Source organism: Hyla sarda, chromosome 8 (assembly GCF_029499605.1).
Source record: "Hyla sarda isolate aHylSar1 chromosome 8, aHylSar1.hap1, whole genome shotgun sequence".
NCBI classification, from domain to species: Eukaryota; Metazoa; Chordata; class Amphibia; order Anura; family Hylidae; genus Hyla; species Hyla sarda.
In genome coordinates, this window is record NC_079196.1 from 27,900,365 (window position 1) to 27,921,209 (window position 20,845).

General features: G+C 45.9%; 1 protein-coding gene across 2 annotated transcripts in view; it reads left to right on the forward strand.

Moving 5' to 3' along the window:
• The window catches only part of ARHGAP15 (Rho GTPase activating protein 15), a 788,583-nt gene that overhangs the window by 141,620 nt on the left and 626,118 nt on the right, over positions 1 to 20,845 (forward strand). For both annotated transcript variants that reach the window (XR_008847054.1, XM_056534907.1), the window contains exon 6: positions 19,197 to 19,281. Coding sequence is in view for 1 of the 2 variants with exons in the window: in XM_056534907.1 (XP_056390882.1) it covers positions 19,197 to 19,281 (85 nt within the window). In the remaining variant the exon portion in view is untranslated. The remainder of the gene's footprint in view (positions 1 to 19,196; positions 19,282 to 20,845) is intronic.

Here is a 20,845-nt window from a genome sequence, read left to right on the forward strand (position 1 = left end):
TCCTTTCGCAATGTTCTCTGCACTTGGAGATGATGTCGGACCAGTTTCCTACTGAAAGGTCTAAGGTGGCTTTCGTAGTCAGCCTTCTGTCTGGAAAAGCTCTGTCATGGGCCACACCGCTCTGGGACCGCAATGACCCCGTCACTGCCTCTGTACACTCCTTCTTCTCGGAAATTCGAAGTGTCTTTGAGGAACCTGCCCGAGCCTCTTCTGCTGAGACTGCCCTGCTGAACCTGGTCCAGGGTAATTCTTCCGTTGGCGAGTACGCCATACAATTCCGTACTCTTGCTTCTGAACTTTCCTGGAATAATGAGGCCCTCTGCGCGACCTTTAAAAAAGGCCTATCCAGCAACATTAAAGATGTTCTGGCCGCACGAGAAACTCCTGCTAATCTACATGAACTCATTCATCTAGCCACTCGCATTGACATGCGTTTTTCTGAGAGACATCAAGAGCTCCGCCAGGAAAAAGACTTAGATCTCTGGACACCTCTCCCACAGTCTCCACTGCAATCTGCGCCTAGGCCTCCCGCCGAGGAACCCATGCAAGTGGATCGGTCTCGCCTGACCCTGGAAGAGAGGAATCGCCGTAAGGAAGAGAATCTTTGTCTGTACTGTGCCAGTACCGAACATTTTTTGGTGGATTGCCCTATCCGTCCTCCACGTCTGGGAAACGCACGCTCGCACCCAGCTCTCGTGGGTGTGGCGTCTCTGGATGCTAAGTCGGCTTCTCCACGTCTCACGGTGCCTGTACGGATTTCTACTTCTGCCAGCTCTTCCCTCTCAGCCGTGGCCTGCCTGGACTCTGGTGCTTCTGGGAATTTTATTCGGGAGTCCTTGGTGAATAAATTCCGCATTCCGGTGACCCGTCTTGTCAAGCCACTCCACATTTCCGCGGTCAACGGAGCCAGGTTGGATTGCACCGTGCGTTACCGCACGGAGCCCCTCCTAATGTGCATCGGACCTCATCACGAGAAAATTGAATTTTTTGTCCTTCCCAATTGCACTTCCGAAGTTCTCCTTGGACTACCCTGGCTTCTACACCATTCCCCAACCCTGGACTGGTCCACTGGGGGGATCAAGAGTTGGGGTCCCTCTTGTTCCAAGGACTGCCTTAAACCAGTTCCCAGTACTCCCTGCCGTGACCCTGTGGTTTCTCCTGTATCCGGTCCCCCTAAAGTCGTTAGGGACTCTGCCTGCCACAGAAAATGCCTCTCCCCCCCTCCCAGTCCCTTCAGGCAAGCCTCTGTGTCCCCTCATGGCTCCCGTCCTTGTGTCTCCCTGCCCCGTGCCAAGCTTCACCCTCTGCCCTCCCTCCCCATTCCTACTCCTGCTGTACTGCCTGCCATTGAGGAAACCATCCATTCCTTCCCGGTGTCCTCATCCCAGGGGAGGCAGTCACCGGACAAAAAAAAGGGGAGACCTAAGGGGGGGGGTACTGTTACGCCTAGCGCTCCGGGTCCCCGCTCCTCCCCGGAGCGCTCACGGCGTCTTTCTCCCTGCAGCTCCCCGGTCAGTCCCGCTGACCGGGAGCGCTGCACTGTCATGGCCGTTGGGGACGCGATTCGCACAGCGGGACGCGCCCGCTCGCGAATCGCATCCCAGGTCACTTACCCGTTCCCGTCCCCTGCTGTCATGTGCTGGCGCGCGCGGCTCCGCTCTCTAGGGCGCGCGCGCGCCAGCTCCCTGAGACTTAAAGGGCCAGTGCACCAATGATTGGTGCCTGGCCCAATTTGCTTAATTAGCTTCCACCTGGTCCCTGACTATATCTAACCTCCTCCCATGCACTCCCTTGCCGGATCTTGTTGCCCTTGTGCCTAGTGAAAGCGTATTGTGTGTCTAAAGCCTGTGTACCAGAACTTCTGCTATCCACCCTGACTACGAACCTTGCCGCCTGCCCCCGACCTTCTGCTACGTCCGACCTTGCTTCTGTCTACTCCCTTCTACCTCGCCTATCTTCAGCAGTCAGAGAGGTTGAGCCGTTGCTAGTGGATACGACCTGGTCACTACCGCCGCAGCAAGACCATCCCGCTTTGCAGCGGGCTCTGGTGAAAACCAGTAGTGACTTAGAACCGATCCACTAGCACGGTCCACGCCAATCCCTCTCTGGCACAGAGGATCCACTACCTGCCAGCCGGCATCGTGACAGTCATTAATAAATATGTTAAATAGAACAGGACCCAAGACTGACCCCTGTGGTACCCCACTAGTAACAGTCACCCAATCAGAATAAGTACCATTAATAACCATACAATACAGGAATATGGGTGCACTACTGTGGTAGATGTATACAATGACATTGGCTATCCCTCAACACTGATGTTAAAATTGAGACATTTGCCAGTGTATCCTTATATGAAGGACACACCAGAGCCCGCACACCAACGCCAAGGTTTCTCAAGATGGTGCGAGACCTAACGCTAATCCTACCTGTGCTTAATAAGCAAAACAGGGGCCAGTGGGCAATTACGGCAGCATTCGGTCGACTCACAACTTCCTCCCAGATACCCTCCAGCGTGACTGAGCACACATGCAATGGGAGGAGGGAGGCAAGCTGCAAGCCCCTCCCGAGTTGGCTAATATGGGTGCCTGGCCTCACAGATGCTACCTCAATGCTGCCTTGAAGGTATTCAAGGCGCATTAATTTTGGAGTTTACACACCTCCAAGTATAAAATTTAAACAAACAACAAAAAACATGGTCTCAAATGGCTGGAGGTGCTCAACCCCAAATGCAGTTGTGCATTTATACTGGGGGAGCAGATCCTGCCCATGTAGTCCGTTGCTAAGGGCGATCCCCAGCATAAAAATGCATACAATGGAGGATGCCTGTCACGATGCCGGCTGGCAGGAGGTGGATCCTCTGTGCCAGAGAGGGATTGGCGTGGACCGTGCTAGTGGACCGGTTCTAAGTCACTACTGGTTTTCACCAGAGCCCGCCGCAAAGCGGGATGGTCTTGCTGCGGCGGTAGTGACCAGGTCGTATCCACTAGCAACGGCTCAACCTCTCTGGCTGCTGAAGATAGGCGCGGTACAAGAGAGTAGACAGAAGCAAGGTCGGACGTAGCAGAAGGTCGGGGCAGGCAGCAAGGATCGTAGTCAGGGGCAACGGCAGGAGGTCTGGAACACAGGCTAGGAATACACAATGGAACGCTTTCACTGGCACAATGGCAACAAGATCCGGCGAGGGAGTGCAGGGGAAGTGAGGTATAAATAGGGAGTGCACAGGTGAACACACTAATTGGAACCACTGCGCCAATCAGCGGCGCAGTGGCCCTTTAAATCGCAGAGACCCGGCGCGCGCGCGCCCTAGGGAGCGGGGCCACGCGCGCCGGGACAGGACAGACGGAGAGCGAGTCAGGTACGGGAGCCGGGGTGCGCATCGCGAGCGGGCGCCACCCGCATCGCGAATCGCATCCCGGCTGGAGACGGTATCGCAGCGCACCGGGTCAGTGGAGCTGACCGGAGCGCTGCGGTAGCGAGAGTGAAGCGAGCGCTCCGGGGAGGAGCGGGGACCCGGAGCGCTCGGCGTAACAGTACCCCCCCCCCTTGGGTCTCCCCCTCTTCTTAGAGCCTGGGAACCTGAGGAGCAGACTTTTGTCTAGGATGTTGTCCTCAGGTTCCCAGGATCTCTCTTCAGGTCCACAGCCCTCCCAATCCACCAAAAAGAACCTTTTTCCTCTGACCGTCTTGGGGGCCAGTATCTCTTTCACTGAGAAGACGTCAGAAGAACCGGAGACAGGAGTGGGAGAAACTAACTTGGGAGAGAAACGGTTGATGATGAGTGGTTTAAGAAGAGAGACATGAAAGGCATTAGGAATACGAAGAGAAGGAGGAAGAAGAAGTTTGTAAGAGACAGGATTAATTTGGCACAAGACTTTGAAAGGACCAAGATAGCGTGGTCCCAGTTTGTAACTGGGGACACGAAAGCGGACATATTTAGCGGAGAGCCATACCTTGTCTCCGGGAGCAAAAATGGGGGGAGCTCTTCTTTTTTTATCGGCAAACTTTTTCATGCGAGATGAAGCCTGTAAAAGAGAATTTTGGGTCTCTTTCCATATGGTGGAAAGATCACGAGTCACTTCATCTACAGCGGGCAAACCAGAGGGCAAGGGAGTTGGGAGGGGGGGAAGAGGGTGACGGCCGTACACCACGAAAAATGGGGATTTGGAGGAAGATTCAGAGACTCTGAAGTTATACGAGAATTTGGCCCATGGTAGAAGATCTGCCCAGTCATCCTGGCGGGAGGAAACAAAATGGCGTAAATAATCACCCAGGACCTGGTTAATTCTTTCCACTTGCCCATTGGATTGAGGGTGATATGCAGAGGAAAAGTTTAATTTAATCTTGAGTTGTTTACAGAGAGCCCTCCAGAATTTTGACACGAATTGGACGCCTCTATCCGAGACGATCTGCGTGGGCAAGCCGTGAAGACGAAAAATGTGTACAAAAAATTGTTTTGCCAACTGAGGCGCTGAAGGAAGACCAGGAAGAGGAATGAAATGTGCCATCTTGGAGAATCGATCAACGACCACCCAAACAACAGTGTTGCCACGGGATGGAGGTAAGTCAGTAATAAAGTCCATACCAATCAGAGACCAAGGCTGTTCGGGGACAGGCAGAGGATGAAGAAGGCCAGCGGGCTTCTGGCGAGGAGTCTTATCCCGGGCACAGACAGTGCAGGCTCGCACAAAATCCACAACATCCGTCTCCAGAGTCGGCCACCAATAGAAACGAGAGATGAGTTGCACGGATTTCTTGATACCCGCATGACCTGCGAGATGGGAGGAGTGACCCCATTTGAGGATTCCGAGGCGTTGGCGTGGAGAAACGAAGGTCTTCCCTGGAGGAGTTTGCCTGATGGAGGCTGGAGAAGTGGAGATCAGGCAGTCAGGGGGAATGATGTGTTGCGGAGAGAGCTCTACTTCCGAGGCATCCGAGGAACGAGAGAGAGCATCGGCCCTAATGTTCTTATCGGCAGGCCGAAAGTGAATCTCAAAATTAAATCGGGCAAAGAACAGAGACCACCTGGCCTGGCGAGGATTCAGCCGTTGGGCAGACTGGAGATAGGAGAGGTTCTTGTGATCGGTGTAAATAATAACGGGAAATCTTGATCCCTCCAACAGATGCCTCCATTCCTCAAGTGCTAATTTAATGGCTAGAAGCTCTCGGTCCCCGATGGAGTAGTTCCTCTCAGCCGGAGAGAAGGTCCTAGAAAAAAAACCACAAGTAACAGCATGACCGGAAGAATTTTTTTGTAGAAGGACCGCTCCAGCTCCGACAGAGGAGGCATCAACCTCCAATAGGAAGGGTTTAGAAGGGTCAGGTCTGGAGAGCACGGGAGCCGAAGAAAAGGCAGACTTGAGCTGTTTAAAGGCGTCTTCCGCTTGAGGAGGCCATGACTTAGGATTGGCATTCTTTTTGGTTAAAGCCACAATAGGAGCCACAATGGTGGAAAAACGTGGAATAAATTGTCTGTAATAATTGGCGAACCCCAAAAAACGTTGGATAGCACGGAGTCCAGAGGGGCGTGGCCAATCTAAGACGGCAGAGAGTTTGTCTGGATCCATTTGTAGTCCCTGGCCAGAGACCAAGTATCCTAGGAAAGGAAGAGATTGACATTCAAACAGACATTTCTCCATTTTGGCATAAAGTTGATTGTCACGAAGTCTCTGAAGAACCATGCGGACATGCTGGCGGTGTTCTTCTAAGTTGGCAGAAAAAATCAGGATATCGTCCAGATATACAACAACACAGGAATATAAGAGATCACGAAAAATGTCATTAACAAAGTCTTGGAAGACGGCAGGGGCGTTGCACAGGCCAAAGGGCATGACCAGATACTCAAAGTGTCCATCTCTAGTGTTAAATGCCGTTTTCCATTCATCCCCCTCTCTGATGCGGATGAGATTATAGGCACCTCTTAAGTCCAGTTTGGTAAAGATGTGAGCACCTTGGAGGCGATCAAAGAGTTCAGAGATGAGAGGTAGGGGGTAGCGGTATTTTACAGTGATTTTATTAAGACCGCGGTAGTCAATGCAAGGACGTAGGGAGCCATCTTTTTTGGACACAAAGAAAAATCCGGCTCCGGCAGGAGAGGAGGATTTGCGGATAAAGCCCTTCTTTAAATTTTCCTGGATATACTCAGACATAGCAAGAGTCTCTGGGACAGAGAGAGGATAAATTCTGCCCCGGGGTGGAGTAGTGCCCGGGAGGAGGTCAATAGGACAGTCATAAGGCCTGTGAGGAGGTAAAGTCTCAGCTTGTTTTTTGCAAAAAACATCCGCAAAGTCCATATAGGCCTTAGGGAGACCGGTTACAGGGGGAACCACAGGGTCACGGCAGGGAGTACTGGGAACCGGTTTAAGGCAGTCCTTGGAACAAGAGGGACCCCAACTCTTAATCTCCCCAGTGGACCAATCCAGGGTTGGGGAATGGTGTTGAAGCCAGGGTAGTCCAAGGAGAATTTCGGAAGTGCAATTGGAGAGGACCAAAAACTCAATTTTTTCGTGGTGAGGTCCAATGCACATTAGGAGGGGTTCCGTGCGGTAACGCACGGCACAGTCCAATCTTTCATTGTTAACGCAATTGATGTAGAGAGGTCTGGCGAGACTGGTCACTGGGATGTTGAACCTGTTGATGAGAGAGGCCAAAATAAAGTTTCCTGCAGATCCGGAGTCCAAGAAGGCCTTAGTGGAGAAGGAGAAGGTAGAGGCAGATATCCGCACAGGCACAGTAAGACGTGGAGAAGCGGAGTTGACTTCAAGGACTGTTTCACCTTTGTGCGGAGTCAGCGTACGTCTTTCCAGGCGGGGAGGACGGATAGGACAATCCTTCAGGAAGTGTTTGGTACTGGCACAGTACAGGCAGAGATTCTCCATGCGGCGTCGTGTCCTCTCTTGTGGTGTCAGGCGAGACCGGTCAACTTGCATAGCCTCCACAGCGGGAGGCCCAGGAACGGATTGCAGAGGACCAGAGGAGAGAGGAGCCGGGGAGAAAAAACGCCTCGTGCGAACAAAGTCCATATCCTGGCGGAGCTCCTGACGCCTTTCGGAAAAACGCATGTCAATGCGAGTGGCAAGATGAATGAGTTCATGTAGATTAGCAGGGATTTCTCGTGCGGCCAGAACATCTTTAATGTTGCTGGATAGGCCTTTTTTAAAGGTCGCGCAGAGGGCCTCATTATTCCAGGATAGTTCTGAAGCAAGAGTACGGAATTGTACGGCGTACTCGCCAACGGAAGAATTACCCTGGACCAGGTTCAACAGGGCAGTCTCAGCAGAAGAGGTTCCTCAAAGACACTACGGGCAGGTTCCTCAAAGACACTACGAAATTCCGAGAAGAAGGAGTGTACAGAGGCAGTGACAGGGTCATTGCGGTCCCAGAGCGGTGTGGCCCATGACAGAGCTTTTCCAGACAGAAGGCTGACTACGAAAGCCACCTTAGACCTTTCAGTAGGAAACTGGTCCGACATCATCTCCAAGTGCAGGGAACATTGTGAAAGAAAGCCACGGCAACACTTAGAGTCCCCATCAAATTTATCCGGCAAGGATAGTCGTAGGCCTGAGGCGGCCACTCGCTGCGGAGGAGGTGCAGGAGCTGGCGGAGGAGATGATTGCTGAAGCTGTGGTAGTAGCTGCTGTAGCATCACGGTCAGTTGAGACAGCTCGTGGCCTTGTTGCGCTATCTGTTGTGAGTGCTGGGCGACCACCGTAGTGAGGTCAGCGACATCTGGCAGAGGTACTTCAGCGGGATCCATGGCCGGATCTACTGTCACGATGCCGGCTGGCAGGAGGTGGATCCTCTGTGCCAGAGAGGGATTGGCGTGGACCGTGCTAGTGGACCGGTTCTAAGTCACTACTGGTTTTCACCAGAGCCCGCCGCAAAGCGGGATGGTCTTGCTGCGGCGGTAGTGACCAGGTCGTATCCACTAGCAACGGCTCAACCTCTCCGGCTGCTGAAGATAGGCGCGGTACAAGGGAGTAGACAGAAGCAAGGTCGGACGTAGCAGAAGGTCGGGGCAGGCAGCAAGGATCGTAGTCAGGGGCAACGGCAGGAGGTCTGGAACACAGGCTAGGAATACACAATGGAACGCTTTCACTGGCACAATGGCAACAAGATCCGGCGAGGGAGTGCAGGGGAAGTGAGGTATAAATAGGGAGTGCACAGGTGAACACACTAATTGGAACCACTGCGCCAATCAGCGGCGCAGTGGCCCTTTAAATCGCAGAGACCCGGCGCTCGCGCGCCCTAGGGAGCGGGGCCGCGCGCGCCGGGACAGGACAGACGGAGAGCGAGTCAGGTACGGGAGCCGGGGTGCGCATCGCGAGCGGGCGCCACCCGCATCGCGAATCGCATCCCGGCTGGAGACGGTATCGCAGCGCACCGGGTCAGTGGAGCTGACCGGAGCGCTGCGGTAGCGAGAGTGAAGCGAGCGCTCCGGGGAGGAGCGGGGACCCGGAGCGCTCGGCGTAACAATGCCTCTGTTTCCTATCACTGAGCCAGTTACTTACCCCCTTACACACATTCTCCCTAGCCCAATCCTTCTCATTTTATGCACCAATCTTTTATGTGGCACCGTTTCAAATGCTTTGGAAAAATCCAGATATACGACATCCTGTGATTCCCCCTGGTCCAGTCTGGAGCTCACCTCCTCATAAAAGCTGATCAGGTTAGTTTGACAGGACCGATGTAACGCCGGTGTTACTCTCTTGCCTGCAGCGCCCCGGTCAGACTCGCTGACCGGGAGCGCTGCTCTGTGTCCCTCGGTGGGGATGCGATCCCCATGGCGGGACGTGTCCGCCCGCGGATCGCATCTCATATCACTCACCGGTCCCGTCCTTCTGCTCAGTCCCGCCGCGTGACCCCGCTCTCTAGGGTGCGCACGCGCCGGGTCTCTCAGATTTAAAGGGCCAGTGCACCATTAATTGGTGCCTGGCCCAATTAGTTCCAAGCACTCCCTACACTATTTAAACCCACTTCCCCTTCCTGTCCTTGCCGGATCTTGTTGCCTTGTGCCCTGAGAAAGCGTTTCTGTGTGTTCCATTGCCTGTGTATCCAGACCCTTGCCGTTGCCCCTGACTACGAACCGTTGCTGCCTGCCCAGACCTTCTGCTACGTCCGACCTTGCTCTTGCCTTGTCCTTCTGTAAAGCGCCTGTCTCAGCTGTCAGTGAGGTTGAGTCGCTATCGGGTGGAACGACCTGGGGGTTACCTGCCGCTGCAAGTTCATCCCGCTTTGTGGCGGGCTCTGGTGAAAACCAGTAACCCCTTAGATTCTGTTCCCCTGGTACGGCCCATGCCATCACCTCACTGACTCAGAGGATCCACCACCCGTGTCCTCCCCGCTTACCAGCTCGGATCCTGACAACCAACCCTCATAAAGCCATGCTGATATGGAGTCATACACTTATTTTTATCCAGATACTCCGAACTAGCATCCCTTAGAAAACCCTCAAAGAATTTACATACAACGGAGGTTAAACTAACAGGTCTGTAATTCCCGGGGTCACCTTTTGTCCCCTTTTTAAATATTTACCATGCGCCAGTCCTGGGGAACAGTCCCTGTTACTATAGAGTCCCTGAATATTAAAAATAAAGGCCTGTCTATTACAATACTTAATTTCTTTAGAACACGGGGGTGAATGCCATCTGGACCTGGTGATTTGTCTATTTTGATTTTTTGTAGGCGGCACTGTACTTCTTCCTGGGTTAGACAGGTGACCTGTAGTGGGGAGTTTACCTTATCTCGCTGTATTTCACCTGGCATTTCATTTTCCTTGGTGAATACAGTGGAGAAGAATTTGTTTAGTATATTTGCTTTTTCCTGATTCCCGTCTATAATTTCTTCCTCATCATTTTTAAAAGGGCCAACACTTTCATTTTTGACCTTTTTGCTATTTATATAGTTAAAGCGCAACTGTCATGGATATTATGCTCCCCAGACGAATACCATGATAGTATAGATGATGACACTTGTAATGCAGTTACACTTTTGGCTGCTCTTTATCACACTTTATCAGCAGGAAAATAGTTTTATCGTGCAGTCAGCAACAGTCGGATAGGCGTGACTGGGGACCGTAATGCCCCACCTCCGCCACGCCTATCCCCTGTAAGTGAGCGCAGGGATCACTGTGTGATTGACACAGGTCCCCACCCCCGATGTCCATGATGTGCCGGTGACTCCACCGAGCCTATACATATTATGTGTACCTTTATGATATACAGTGCCCGTACTCCTCTCCTTTCTTCTCCTGATGCCGGAGATGCGCTGCTTCTGCTTTCACTAGAGGCAGAGAGCTCGCTCCCTGCCTCTAGCACTGCACAGGTGCACTGAGCTGGTGGCAGACAACTGGAGTGAGCGCTTTCTCTCTGCCTCTAGTGAAAGCAGAAGCAGTGTGTCTCTTGCACCAGGAGAAGAAAGGAGAGGAGAACCGGCATTGTATATAATAAAGGTGCACATACTATGTAAAGGCTCAGTGGAGTCACGCTGGACCACACATCATGTACATCGGGGGTGGGGATCTGTGTGTCAATCACACAGTGGTCCCAGCGCTCACTTACAGGGGATAGGCGTGGCAGAGGGGGGGGCATTACGATCCCCAGTCACGCCTATCCGATTGTTGCTGACCCCACGATAAAACTATTTTCCTGCTGATAAAGTGTGATAAAGAACAGACAAAAGTACAGCTGCATTACAGGTGTCATCATCTATACTATCATGGTATTAGTCTGGGGGGCATAATATCCATGACAGTTGCGCTTTAAAGAACATTTTGGGATTAGTTTTACTCTCTTTGGCAATGAGTCTTTCTGTTTCTATTTTTTTGGCTTTTATCTGTATTTTACATATTTTAACTTTTTGTCTATAGCTTTTTAATGCTTCTTCACTGCAATCCTGTTTTAGTAGTTTAACCCCTTAAGGACGCAGGACGTAAATGTACGTCATGGTGCGGTGGTACTTAACGCACCAGGATGTACATTTACGTCCTGTGCATAACCGAGGGCATCGGAGCGATGCCCGTGTCATGCGCAGCTGATCCCGGCTGCTGATCGCAGCCAGGGACCCGCCGGCAATGGCCGACGCCCGCGATCTCGAGGGCGTCTGCCATTAACCCCTCAGGTGCCGGGATCAATACAGATCCCGGCATCTGCGGCAGTGCGCGATTTGGATGAATGATCAGATCGCCCGCAGCGCTGCTGCGGGGATCCGATCATTCAGAACACCGCACGGAGGTCCCCTCACCTTCCTCCGTCCGGCTCCCGGCGTCTCCTGCTCTGGTCTGTGATCGAGCAGACCAGAGCAGAAGATCGCCGATAACACTGATCTGTTCTATGTCCTATACATAGAACAGATCAGTATTAGCAATCATGGTATTGCTATGAATAGTCCCCTATGGGGACTATTCAAGTGTAAAAAAAAATGTAAAAAAAATGTAAAAGTAAAAGTAAAAAAAAAGTGAAAAATCACCTCCCCCAATAAAAAAGTAAAACGTCAGTTTTTTCCTATTTTACCCCCAAAAAGCGTAAAAAAAAATTTTTATACACATATTTGGTATCGCCGTGTGCGTAAATGTCCGAACTATTAAAATAAAATGTTAATGATCCCGTATGGTGAACGGCGTGAAAAAAAAAAAAAAAAAAGGCCAAAATTTCTACTTTTTTAATACATTTTATTAAAAAAAATTATAAAAAATGTATTAAAAGTTTTTTATAGGTAAATGTGGTATAAAAAAAAGTACAGATCATGGCGCAAAAAATTAGCCCCCATACCGCCGCTTATACGGAAAAATAAAAAAGTTAGAGGTCATCAAAATAAAGGGATTATAAACGTACTAATTTGGTTAAAAAGTTTGTGATTTTTTTTAAGCGCAACAATAATATAAAAGTATGTAATAATGGGTATCATTTTAATCATATTGACCCTCAGAAAAAAGAACACATGTCATTTTTACCATAAATTGTACGGCGTGAAAACGAAACCTTCCAAAATTAGCAAAATTGCGTTTTTTGTTTTAATTTCCCCACAAAAATAGTGTTTTTTGGTTGCGCAATACATTTTATGATATAATGAGTGATGTCATTACAAAGGACAATGGTCGCGCAAAAAACAAGCCCTCATACTAGTCTGTGTATGAAAATATAAAAGAGTTATGATTTTTAGAAGGCGAAGAGGAAAAAATGAAAACGTAAAAATTTAATTGTCTGAGTCCTTAAGGCCAAAATAGGCTGAGTCCTTTCTTTTATTTCTGACCCTTTTATTCCCATAAGGAATATACACCTTACAGTGAGAATACCTCACATAAAAAAAACTTTTGATATATTATAGATTAATGTATGCAGAATAACTTTACAATTGCATGTTATTAAAAAATATGCTTCTTTCTATTTAATTTTCCATTTTGAAGAAATGACCACTAGGGGTCTCCCTACCAGTCCTGGCAGCAAGCATTTCAGACTCATGCTGGAGTCCTAAACACTACGAGCTGCCAATCTGCTTTGTTCACAAAGGAGAACACTCAGAGCTGCCAGCCTGCTTTGTTCACAGCCTGTTTGGCTGTGAACAAAGCAGGCTGGCAGCTCTGAGTGTTTAGGACTCCAGCATGAGTCAGAAATGCTTGCTGACAGGACTGATCGGGAAAAATACAATAGAAAGAAGCATATTTTTCATTAACATGCTATTGGAAAGTTATTCAACATTCCTTAATCTAAAATATGTCAAACGTTTATTTGATGAGAGGTACCCTTTAAGATTTCTTTAAAAGTTTCCCATTTAGTTTCATTATTCTTGTTTTTGAGGACATTATCCCATTTTATAATGTTAAGGGCTTCTCTGAGTTGATCAAACTTTGCCTTCCTAAAGTTCATTGTTTTTGTGGCCCCTCGAGAGATTCCCTTATTGAAGAACAAGTTATGATGTATTATATTATGATCACTATTTCCTAGGTGTCCTTCTACCTGCACATTAGTTACTCTGTCAGGTCTGTTGGTTAATATTAAGTCCAGTAGGGCGCCCCCTCTGGTCGGGCCCTGTACCATTTGGGACAGATCATTTTCTTTAGCTATAGTCAGAAACCTGTTTCCTTTATGAGATTCACAGGTCTCAGTCTCCCAGTTTATATCAGGATAGTTAAGTCCCCCATTATTATCACCTCATTTTGATTTGCTGCCTTGTTTATTTGCCTCAGTAATTGATCTTTTGCCTCTTCCATTATGTTTGGTGGCTAATAAACTCCTACCAGAATTTTTTTTTTTTTTTTTTTTTATCTCCATACATTTCTACCCATAATGACTCCACATTATCATTTCCCATCCATATATCCTCCCGCAGTGCGGCCTTCAGACTGAACTTTACATAAAGACAAACTCCTCCCCCTTTCCGTTTTGTCCGATCCTTCCTGAATAGACTATAACCCTGTATGTTGACCGCCCAGTCACAGCTATCGTCCAACCAAGTCTCTGTTATATCCACTATGTCATCATTTTCTTCAGACATCAACCACTCCAGTTACTTCTGGCATTAGTCATCATGCAATATAATGGTGTATGATTTTTCTTCCTATGAAGCCTATCCCTATTAACTATTCTAACCCCTTCCCCCTCTCTATCTACACTATCTTCCCCCTCTAGGTTGTAGGTTCCCTCCCCCCCAGTCCCTAGTTTAAACACTCCTCTACCCTTCTAGCCATTTTCTCCCCAAGCACAGCTGCACCCTCCCCATTGAGGTGCAGTCCGTCCCTACGGTAGGGCCAGTATCCGACAGCGAAGTTGGCCCAGTTCTCCATGAACACAAACCCCTCCTTCCTACACCAACTTCTGAGCCTCTTGTTTACCTCCCTGATCTCCCTGAATATATATATATATATATATATATATATATATATATATATATTTTTTTTTTTTTTTTTAATTATTATAATTTTTTCAGGAGCTGCTGGCTACAGTTATTGCTTGTTCACTACTTCCTGCTTACACTGACAGGCATATTGTGTGCATAAGGGAAAGACATGAGTACTGGATAGCCACACTCTAAGGCTAGGTTCACACTACGGAAATTCAGCCTGCAATTCCTCTTTGAAATTGTAGACAGAAATTTTGCTCATTAAAATGTACATGCAAGTCAATAGGTTTTCTGTCCACCAATTCACACACTTTGTAATTTTGAAGCGGAATTTGGGAGCAGAAAATTTGTTTTCAAATTTCTCCTGAAGAATGGTGGTGCTCATTCTTCTGGCGGATCTACTCAAGGAAGACATTGCCGTCTATTGACTGATTCAGTCGGTGCTGCTCGCACTCAGAATTTCTAGATGGAATTTTTCTGTCTGGAGATTCTGTATTGTAAACCTAGCTTAAGGGTCAATTCACACTATCTTTCTTCTTCCGAAATTCCACCTCAATGTTAAAGGGTACCTCTCATCAAATAAACTTTTGATATATTTTAGATTAATGAATGTTGAATAACTTTCCAATAGCATGTTAATGAAAAACATGCTTCTTTCTATTGTATTTTTCCCGATCAGTCCTGTCAGCAAGCATTTCTGACTCCTGCTGGAGTCCTAAACACTCAGAGCTGCCAGCCTGCTTTGTTCACAGCCAAACAGGCTGTGAACAAAGCAGGCTGGCAGCTCTGAGTGTTCTCCTTTGTGAACAAAGCAGACTGGCAGCTCGTAGTGTTTGGGACTCCAGCATGAGTCTGAAATGCTTGCGGCCAGGACTGGTAGGGAGACCCCTAGAGGTCATTTCTTCAAAGTGGAAAATTAAATAGAAAGAAGCATATTTTTTAATAACATGCAATTGTGAAGTTATTCTGCATACATTAATCTATAATATATCAAAAGTTTTTTTGATGAGAGGTACCCTTTAAAGCCCACAGACTTCAATGGGATTTCTCCCTCCCACCCATTCACATTTCTGAATTTCTGCTTGCGGAATTCCGCAAGCGCAAATTCAGAAGTGTAAATGGGAGTGTAGTATCCCATAGAAGTCTGTGGGCTTTAATTTGAGGCAGAAATCTGCAAGCGAAAATTCTGCCGTGTGAATAGACCCTAAGACCCTCAATAGAAAGCCAAAATGGGGGAATTTCTTTCACCTTCTGAGAAGGAGACTAAATTAGATTTTTATAGGGACAGGCTATGCAGCCAGCTTGCCAGCAGCAAACACCTGCCGAATGGAGGTCCACTCTCCACTCCTGCTGAGACAATGCTCCACTCCCTCTGCCAGCACTACATCAGCAAGATCAGTAGCAGCATCTTCACATTGAAGTTTTTGATGAAAAAGGTTTAAAATTTGGTATTAATAACTGACATGAATCATCACCAAAGGGATGTACTGCTTCTACCAGCCAGGCCTACAGTAACCCACTATGGTCTCAGAAAAAGGAAGAATTTCTTCAGTGTGTACAGATTCTTCAAAATCCTGTTGTAACTCCCAAAATAAAGAATTTTGTATGCTTTTTTCAAATAATTTTTTTTTACAAAAGCAAGACAAGATCTTCAATACCCTCTTGCAAATCCCAAAAAGTAAGAAAGTTTTGTATATTTTTTAAAATATTCCAAATTTACCGAATATTTTTCTTCACAGTATACAGGTTCTTCAATATCCTGTTGCAACTCCTAAAAGGGACAATTTTTTAAAACTTTTTTCACATTTCCAAATTTTGGAAAGGGATTTCTTTTCTGTCTATAGGTCCATCAGTAAGTTTTTTCAAAATTTGCAAAAGCAATTTCTTCACTATCCACAAGTTGTTGTTTTTTGTTGTTGCTATTTTGAGACAAATCACCAATCCTGTTGCAACTTCCAAAAAGGGATAATTTTTAGACTGCTTGGAAAAATCCACTGCATCTTCCAATATATCTGTGTGCATTTTAACACAAACAGACATCTTCAAACAAACATGGATTTGCACCTTTATTTTAGTCTTAAAAAGCCTACAAAATATGCTAGTGCAGTGTGTAATAAAACAATCTGTTAGTTACCGTAGATTACAGCATGTCGCTACAACTTTGACATTAACTTAGCCTTAAAACCACTGTAAGGCTAAATTTCCACTTGTTTTTTTTTCTGGCAGTTTTTGGAAAAATTTTACTGCAGTTTTTGAGCCAAAGTCAGAAGTGGATCCATAAGGGAAGAGAAGTAGAAGTCCTTCCTTTATGTGTCCTATTTCTTTGGAATACATTTCTGGCTTTGGCTCAAAAAAATAAAAATAAAAACAAGTGGAAACTTAGCCTAAGACTACTTGAATACATTTCTAGGTTACTCTAGCAGTGATATACAGGGTGGGCAATTTATATGGATACACCTTAATAAAATGGGAATTGTTGGTGATATTAACTTCCTATTTGTGGCACATTAGTATATTTGAGGGGGGGGGGGACTTTTTAGGATGGGTGGTGACCATGGTGGCCATTTTGAAGTCGGCCATTTTGAATCCAACTTTTGTTTTTTCAATAGGAAGAGGGTCATGTGACACATCAAACTTATTGGGAATTTCACAAGAAAAACAATTATGTGCTTGGTTTTAACGTAACTTTATTCTTTCATGAGTTATTTACAAGTTTCTGACCACTTATAAAATGTGTTCAATGTGCTGCCCATTGTGTTGGATTGTCAATGCAACCCTCTTCTCCCCCTCTTCACACACTGATAGCAACACCGGAGGAGAAATGCTAGCACAGGCTTCCAATATCCGTAGTTTCAGGTGCTGCAGAATGGGCAAAACAAAAATTGGAACAGGACCCTCAGTTTACGCAGAAGATTTTGTTCAACAATGAGGCAAACTTTTATGTGAATGGTGAAGTTAACAAACAAAACCACCGCTATTGGTCTGACACTAACCGACATTGGATGGATCCCTCCAAGACTGTTGGAACACAAATATTGATGGTATGGTGCGGTATATGGGGTACAAAGATAGTGGGGCCATTCTTCATCAATGTAAACCTCAAGGCCACTGGATATGCGAAATTGCTACATGATGATGTGTTTCCCTCTTTTTTTTTCGAATCAAAAGTTTTTATTGAGCATTAATAACAAATACAACATCTGCGGCAAGGAGTGTTTCCCTCTTTATGCACTGAAGCTGGCACGTTCCCTGAGTTTTTCCAGCAAGATGGTGACCACCACATTATGGATGTCAGGTCCGAGCATCCCTAGATGAACAGTTTCCTGGAAAGTGGATTGGTCATCGTGGGCCAGTTGAATGACCCCCATGGTCTCCCGATCTGACCCCCTTAGACTTTTATCTTTGGGGTCATCTGAAGGCAATTGTCTATGCTGTGAAGATACGAGATGTGCAGCACCTGAAACTACGGATACTGGAAGCCTGTGCTAGCATTTCTCTTGCGGTGTTGCTATCAGTGTGTGAAGAGTGGGAGAAGAGAGTTGCATTAACAATCCAACACAATGGGCAGCACATTGAACACATTTTATAAGTGGTCAGAAACTTGTAAATAACTCAGGAAAGAATAAAGTTACGTTAAAACCAAGCACATCATTGTTTTTCTTGTGAAATTCCCAATAAGTTTGATGTGTGTGTGTCACATGACCCTCTTCCTATTGAAAGAAACTAAAGTTGGATTCAAAATGGCTGACTTCAAAATGGCCGCCATGGTCACCACCCATCTTGAAAAGTTTCCCCCCTCACATATACTAATGTGCCACAAACAGGAAGTTAATATAACCAACCATTCCCATTATATTAAAGTGTATTCATATAAATGGCCCACCCTGTATAGTCTTTAGAGCTCGTATGGTTATGCACGTGTTGTGAAGCTTATTTCATTTCCAATTCGCAGAGAAACTGTTTACCGTGAAACAAACTTTTGGAAAGTTCAGCTTCGGAAAGTTCAGCAATCCCGCCAAACCAAAATTCTGAAACATTCACATAACTCTACTCAGGATCAGTACAAAATATGTGATGTAATGTATTTACTAAGATACTCAGCTTTTTAGATAGATGGTCTCTAGGCTCTCTATAGGTGAACTCTAAAATGGTGTTTCTAAATGGACATTCCCGATTTAAAGAGTACCTCAGTAACTAATCCTGATCATGTACATAATATTTTTTATGTGTCTAGCACCTATATTTCTCTTTACAAATATATTGTTGGTGTTCACTTGTTTTTTCATCCTGTGCTTTGAAGGGGGCATGTCTGTCTCTTCCCTCGCTCTGCATGACTTTGCTTTCTTCCTGAGTCTGCTGTGCTGGATCTCTTCATCCAATCACTGCCGGCTGCTCTGTAAACCCCTGCTGTAGTCTGAAAGGACAAGAGTGAGAACAGAGGAGGGCTAGTCCCGCCTCCACTTCCTGTACTTTGTCCCTTCCTGTGCTTCAGCTGGGACAAAGATGATGCTGCAGCCAGACAGGATTATGTTCTGGATGGTATGGGGACCCCTAGTGTTTTTTTCTTTTTTAAAGGCCATGATTTCTATAAAAAGGAGATAACATTATTTATCACTCATATTAGAAAGGTTAATGTGCAACATATAAAAAGTTTTTGAATCTGTCAGTGCCCATTAAAAGTAAGTGCAAAACAAAATCCCTCTATGTGACTACATTATATGCATTACTAAGCTCATAACCTGTTATTATCTTGTATGCTCATTGTCTTTACCAGTTTGTCCTTGATGTCGGTGATTATTTTATTTTCATACACTTAGCACATTTCCCCCCAGGTACCAGCTTTCACCTTTCCTCTCGTTGTCACATTCTATTATCCTGTCTGTGTATGCTTTTCTTCATTTACTCCTTTTATACACCAGTTATCATCTCCTTCACCTTGGTTCAACTTAATTAATCCTTTCTAGAGAATTAGGTACAGAATTTATATAAATGTAAAGTATTTGTTATTGCAAACACTCAGTGGACTTTTTCTCCTTGGATAATGCATGTTCCATCTAGTTGTCAAAACAGAATCATTGGTTGAAGGGTATTCATGGATTGGAAAAGTACAGGGTTTTTTTTTCTTAGAAACATTGACACTCTTGTCCATTTGCCCTGTCTGGAATTGCAGCATACAACTTTAAGGTTCATAGTTTACTATCTAGCACCAAGAAGAAATTTCCATGTATTTCTTGGCCAGTGGCCTCCAAGTCTTTGGAAGTCTCCATGCTGGACAGGAGGTCATTTGTTTCTGCTTTACCATCTGACCACATCATATGTAACTATGTAACTTGAGACACAACTTTTTCTTTATGTTTAAGGAAAAACTGGACTACGACCTACGTTGTGCTTTCTGAAGAGAGGCTGGAGTTCTACAAGGATGCCAAGGAACTGACGGCAAATTTGGTCAGTGCATTATGACTTCTCTGAGTCTTGTTTAGATGTGTATAGCCTGGGATAAGAAATATAGAAGACAAGGATGTATATCATCCTTTAAGTGTATAAACATGAGTTGTCTTTAAAGTGTCTGCTCTCATCTTAAAAAGTAATGGCACCACTTCATAAATGGTAGAGGTTGGTTTTCCGAGACCCCATGATCCTCAGAATGCATTAGAAGACTAAGCATAAGTTCTCACACATATTGTTATGACAAAAAAAACATATCTTATTTCATTTAACCTTGTTGCTCAATGAATTTCAATGATTTTTTTAACACATGGAATTGGGAAGGTTAGTGGCCATGTTTAGTCCTAGGCTATCCCCTGTGTTATCTCCAAAGGATTCATGCATGCAAGAAAACTTGCATTTTTTTTTTTTTTGTATATTACTTGATTCCTTATTGTAAAAAGAACAATTGCATGAATAAAAAAGAAGAGAGGGCGCTCCATTGCTTAGTATATCAATAGGTGTTTGTCTCACCACAGTAATATATGGACCTTGTGGAGTTGTGCTGAAAACATGCGCAACTCTATTGAGGGCGTAAAAAGTAAATTGTAGATGAGCTGTGGCACTTTGACCTGATCCCACACCTTTTAGGAGCATATAGGTAACACAGAGATAGGGATAAGCAAGCAAAATAGGTCTTAGAGGCGCTGCTCAATGCTGACATAAACACAACCATGGGTGATGTACAGAACAATGTAGACTTTATTGAATATATAGCTGGACAACGCATTTAGGCACTACCATGTGCCTTCTTCAGGTCCACCAGCATTACTGATGCAGCGTTCCTGTTAAGAAAATGTGTCACCGAGGTCCCTATTGTATAAACAAATTAATCATAAAACAGGAATAGCTTCACTATAGACTAAGACTTCACATCAGCTTTTGGTTAGCTACGGTTATTTTTTGGCTTGTTGGCTTGACCACAATGTATCGGGTAAAAAAAATTGTCCAACAAGTCTGTTTTGAGTTTTTTCCTTGTTTGTCAAGGAAAAAATTGCTTGACAAACTCAAGAATTCTGGTATGGGTGGAACTCTCCCAGCTGAAGTCCCCCTCATCTTTTTACTTAATTGGGAAAAGTGGCCACATCACAATTGTTTTAACCGGGTTTACTGAAACTGATACTGAAATCCAGGAGAGGAGAAACAATTCTTTACAAACCCGAGCATTCTGATACAGGTAAAATTCTTCCAATCTACTCGTCCCCTTTGACTTTTTACCCCCTAGGGAAAGACATCACATGACAGTTGCAGTAACTTGGGAATTTTTCGGCAACCATCAAGCCTCAATGAGGAAAAAAAATGCATGACAAACCAAAGAATTATGATAGAGTTGACATTTTTATGATCAATACACCCATGACGTTTTACCATCTTTTGGTTGTATAAGGCTAGGTTTCCACACAGTTTCTTTGGTGTTTTTTGAAATACTGCCAGTGCAGTTTGAGCCAAAGTCAGAAGTGGATCCAGTAGGAAGGAGATGTATAAATTCTTCCTTTATATTTCCCATTACTTTTGAATACACTTC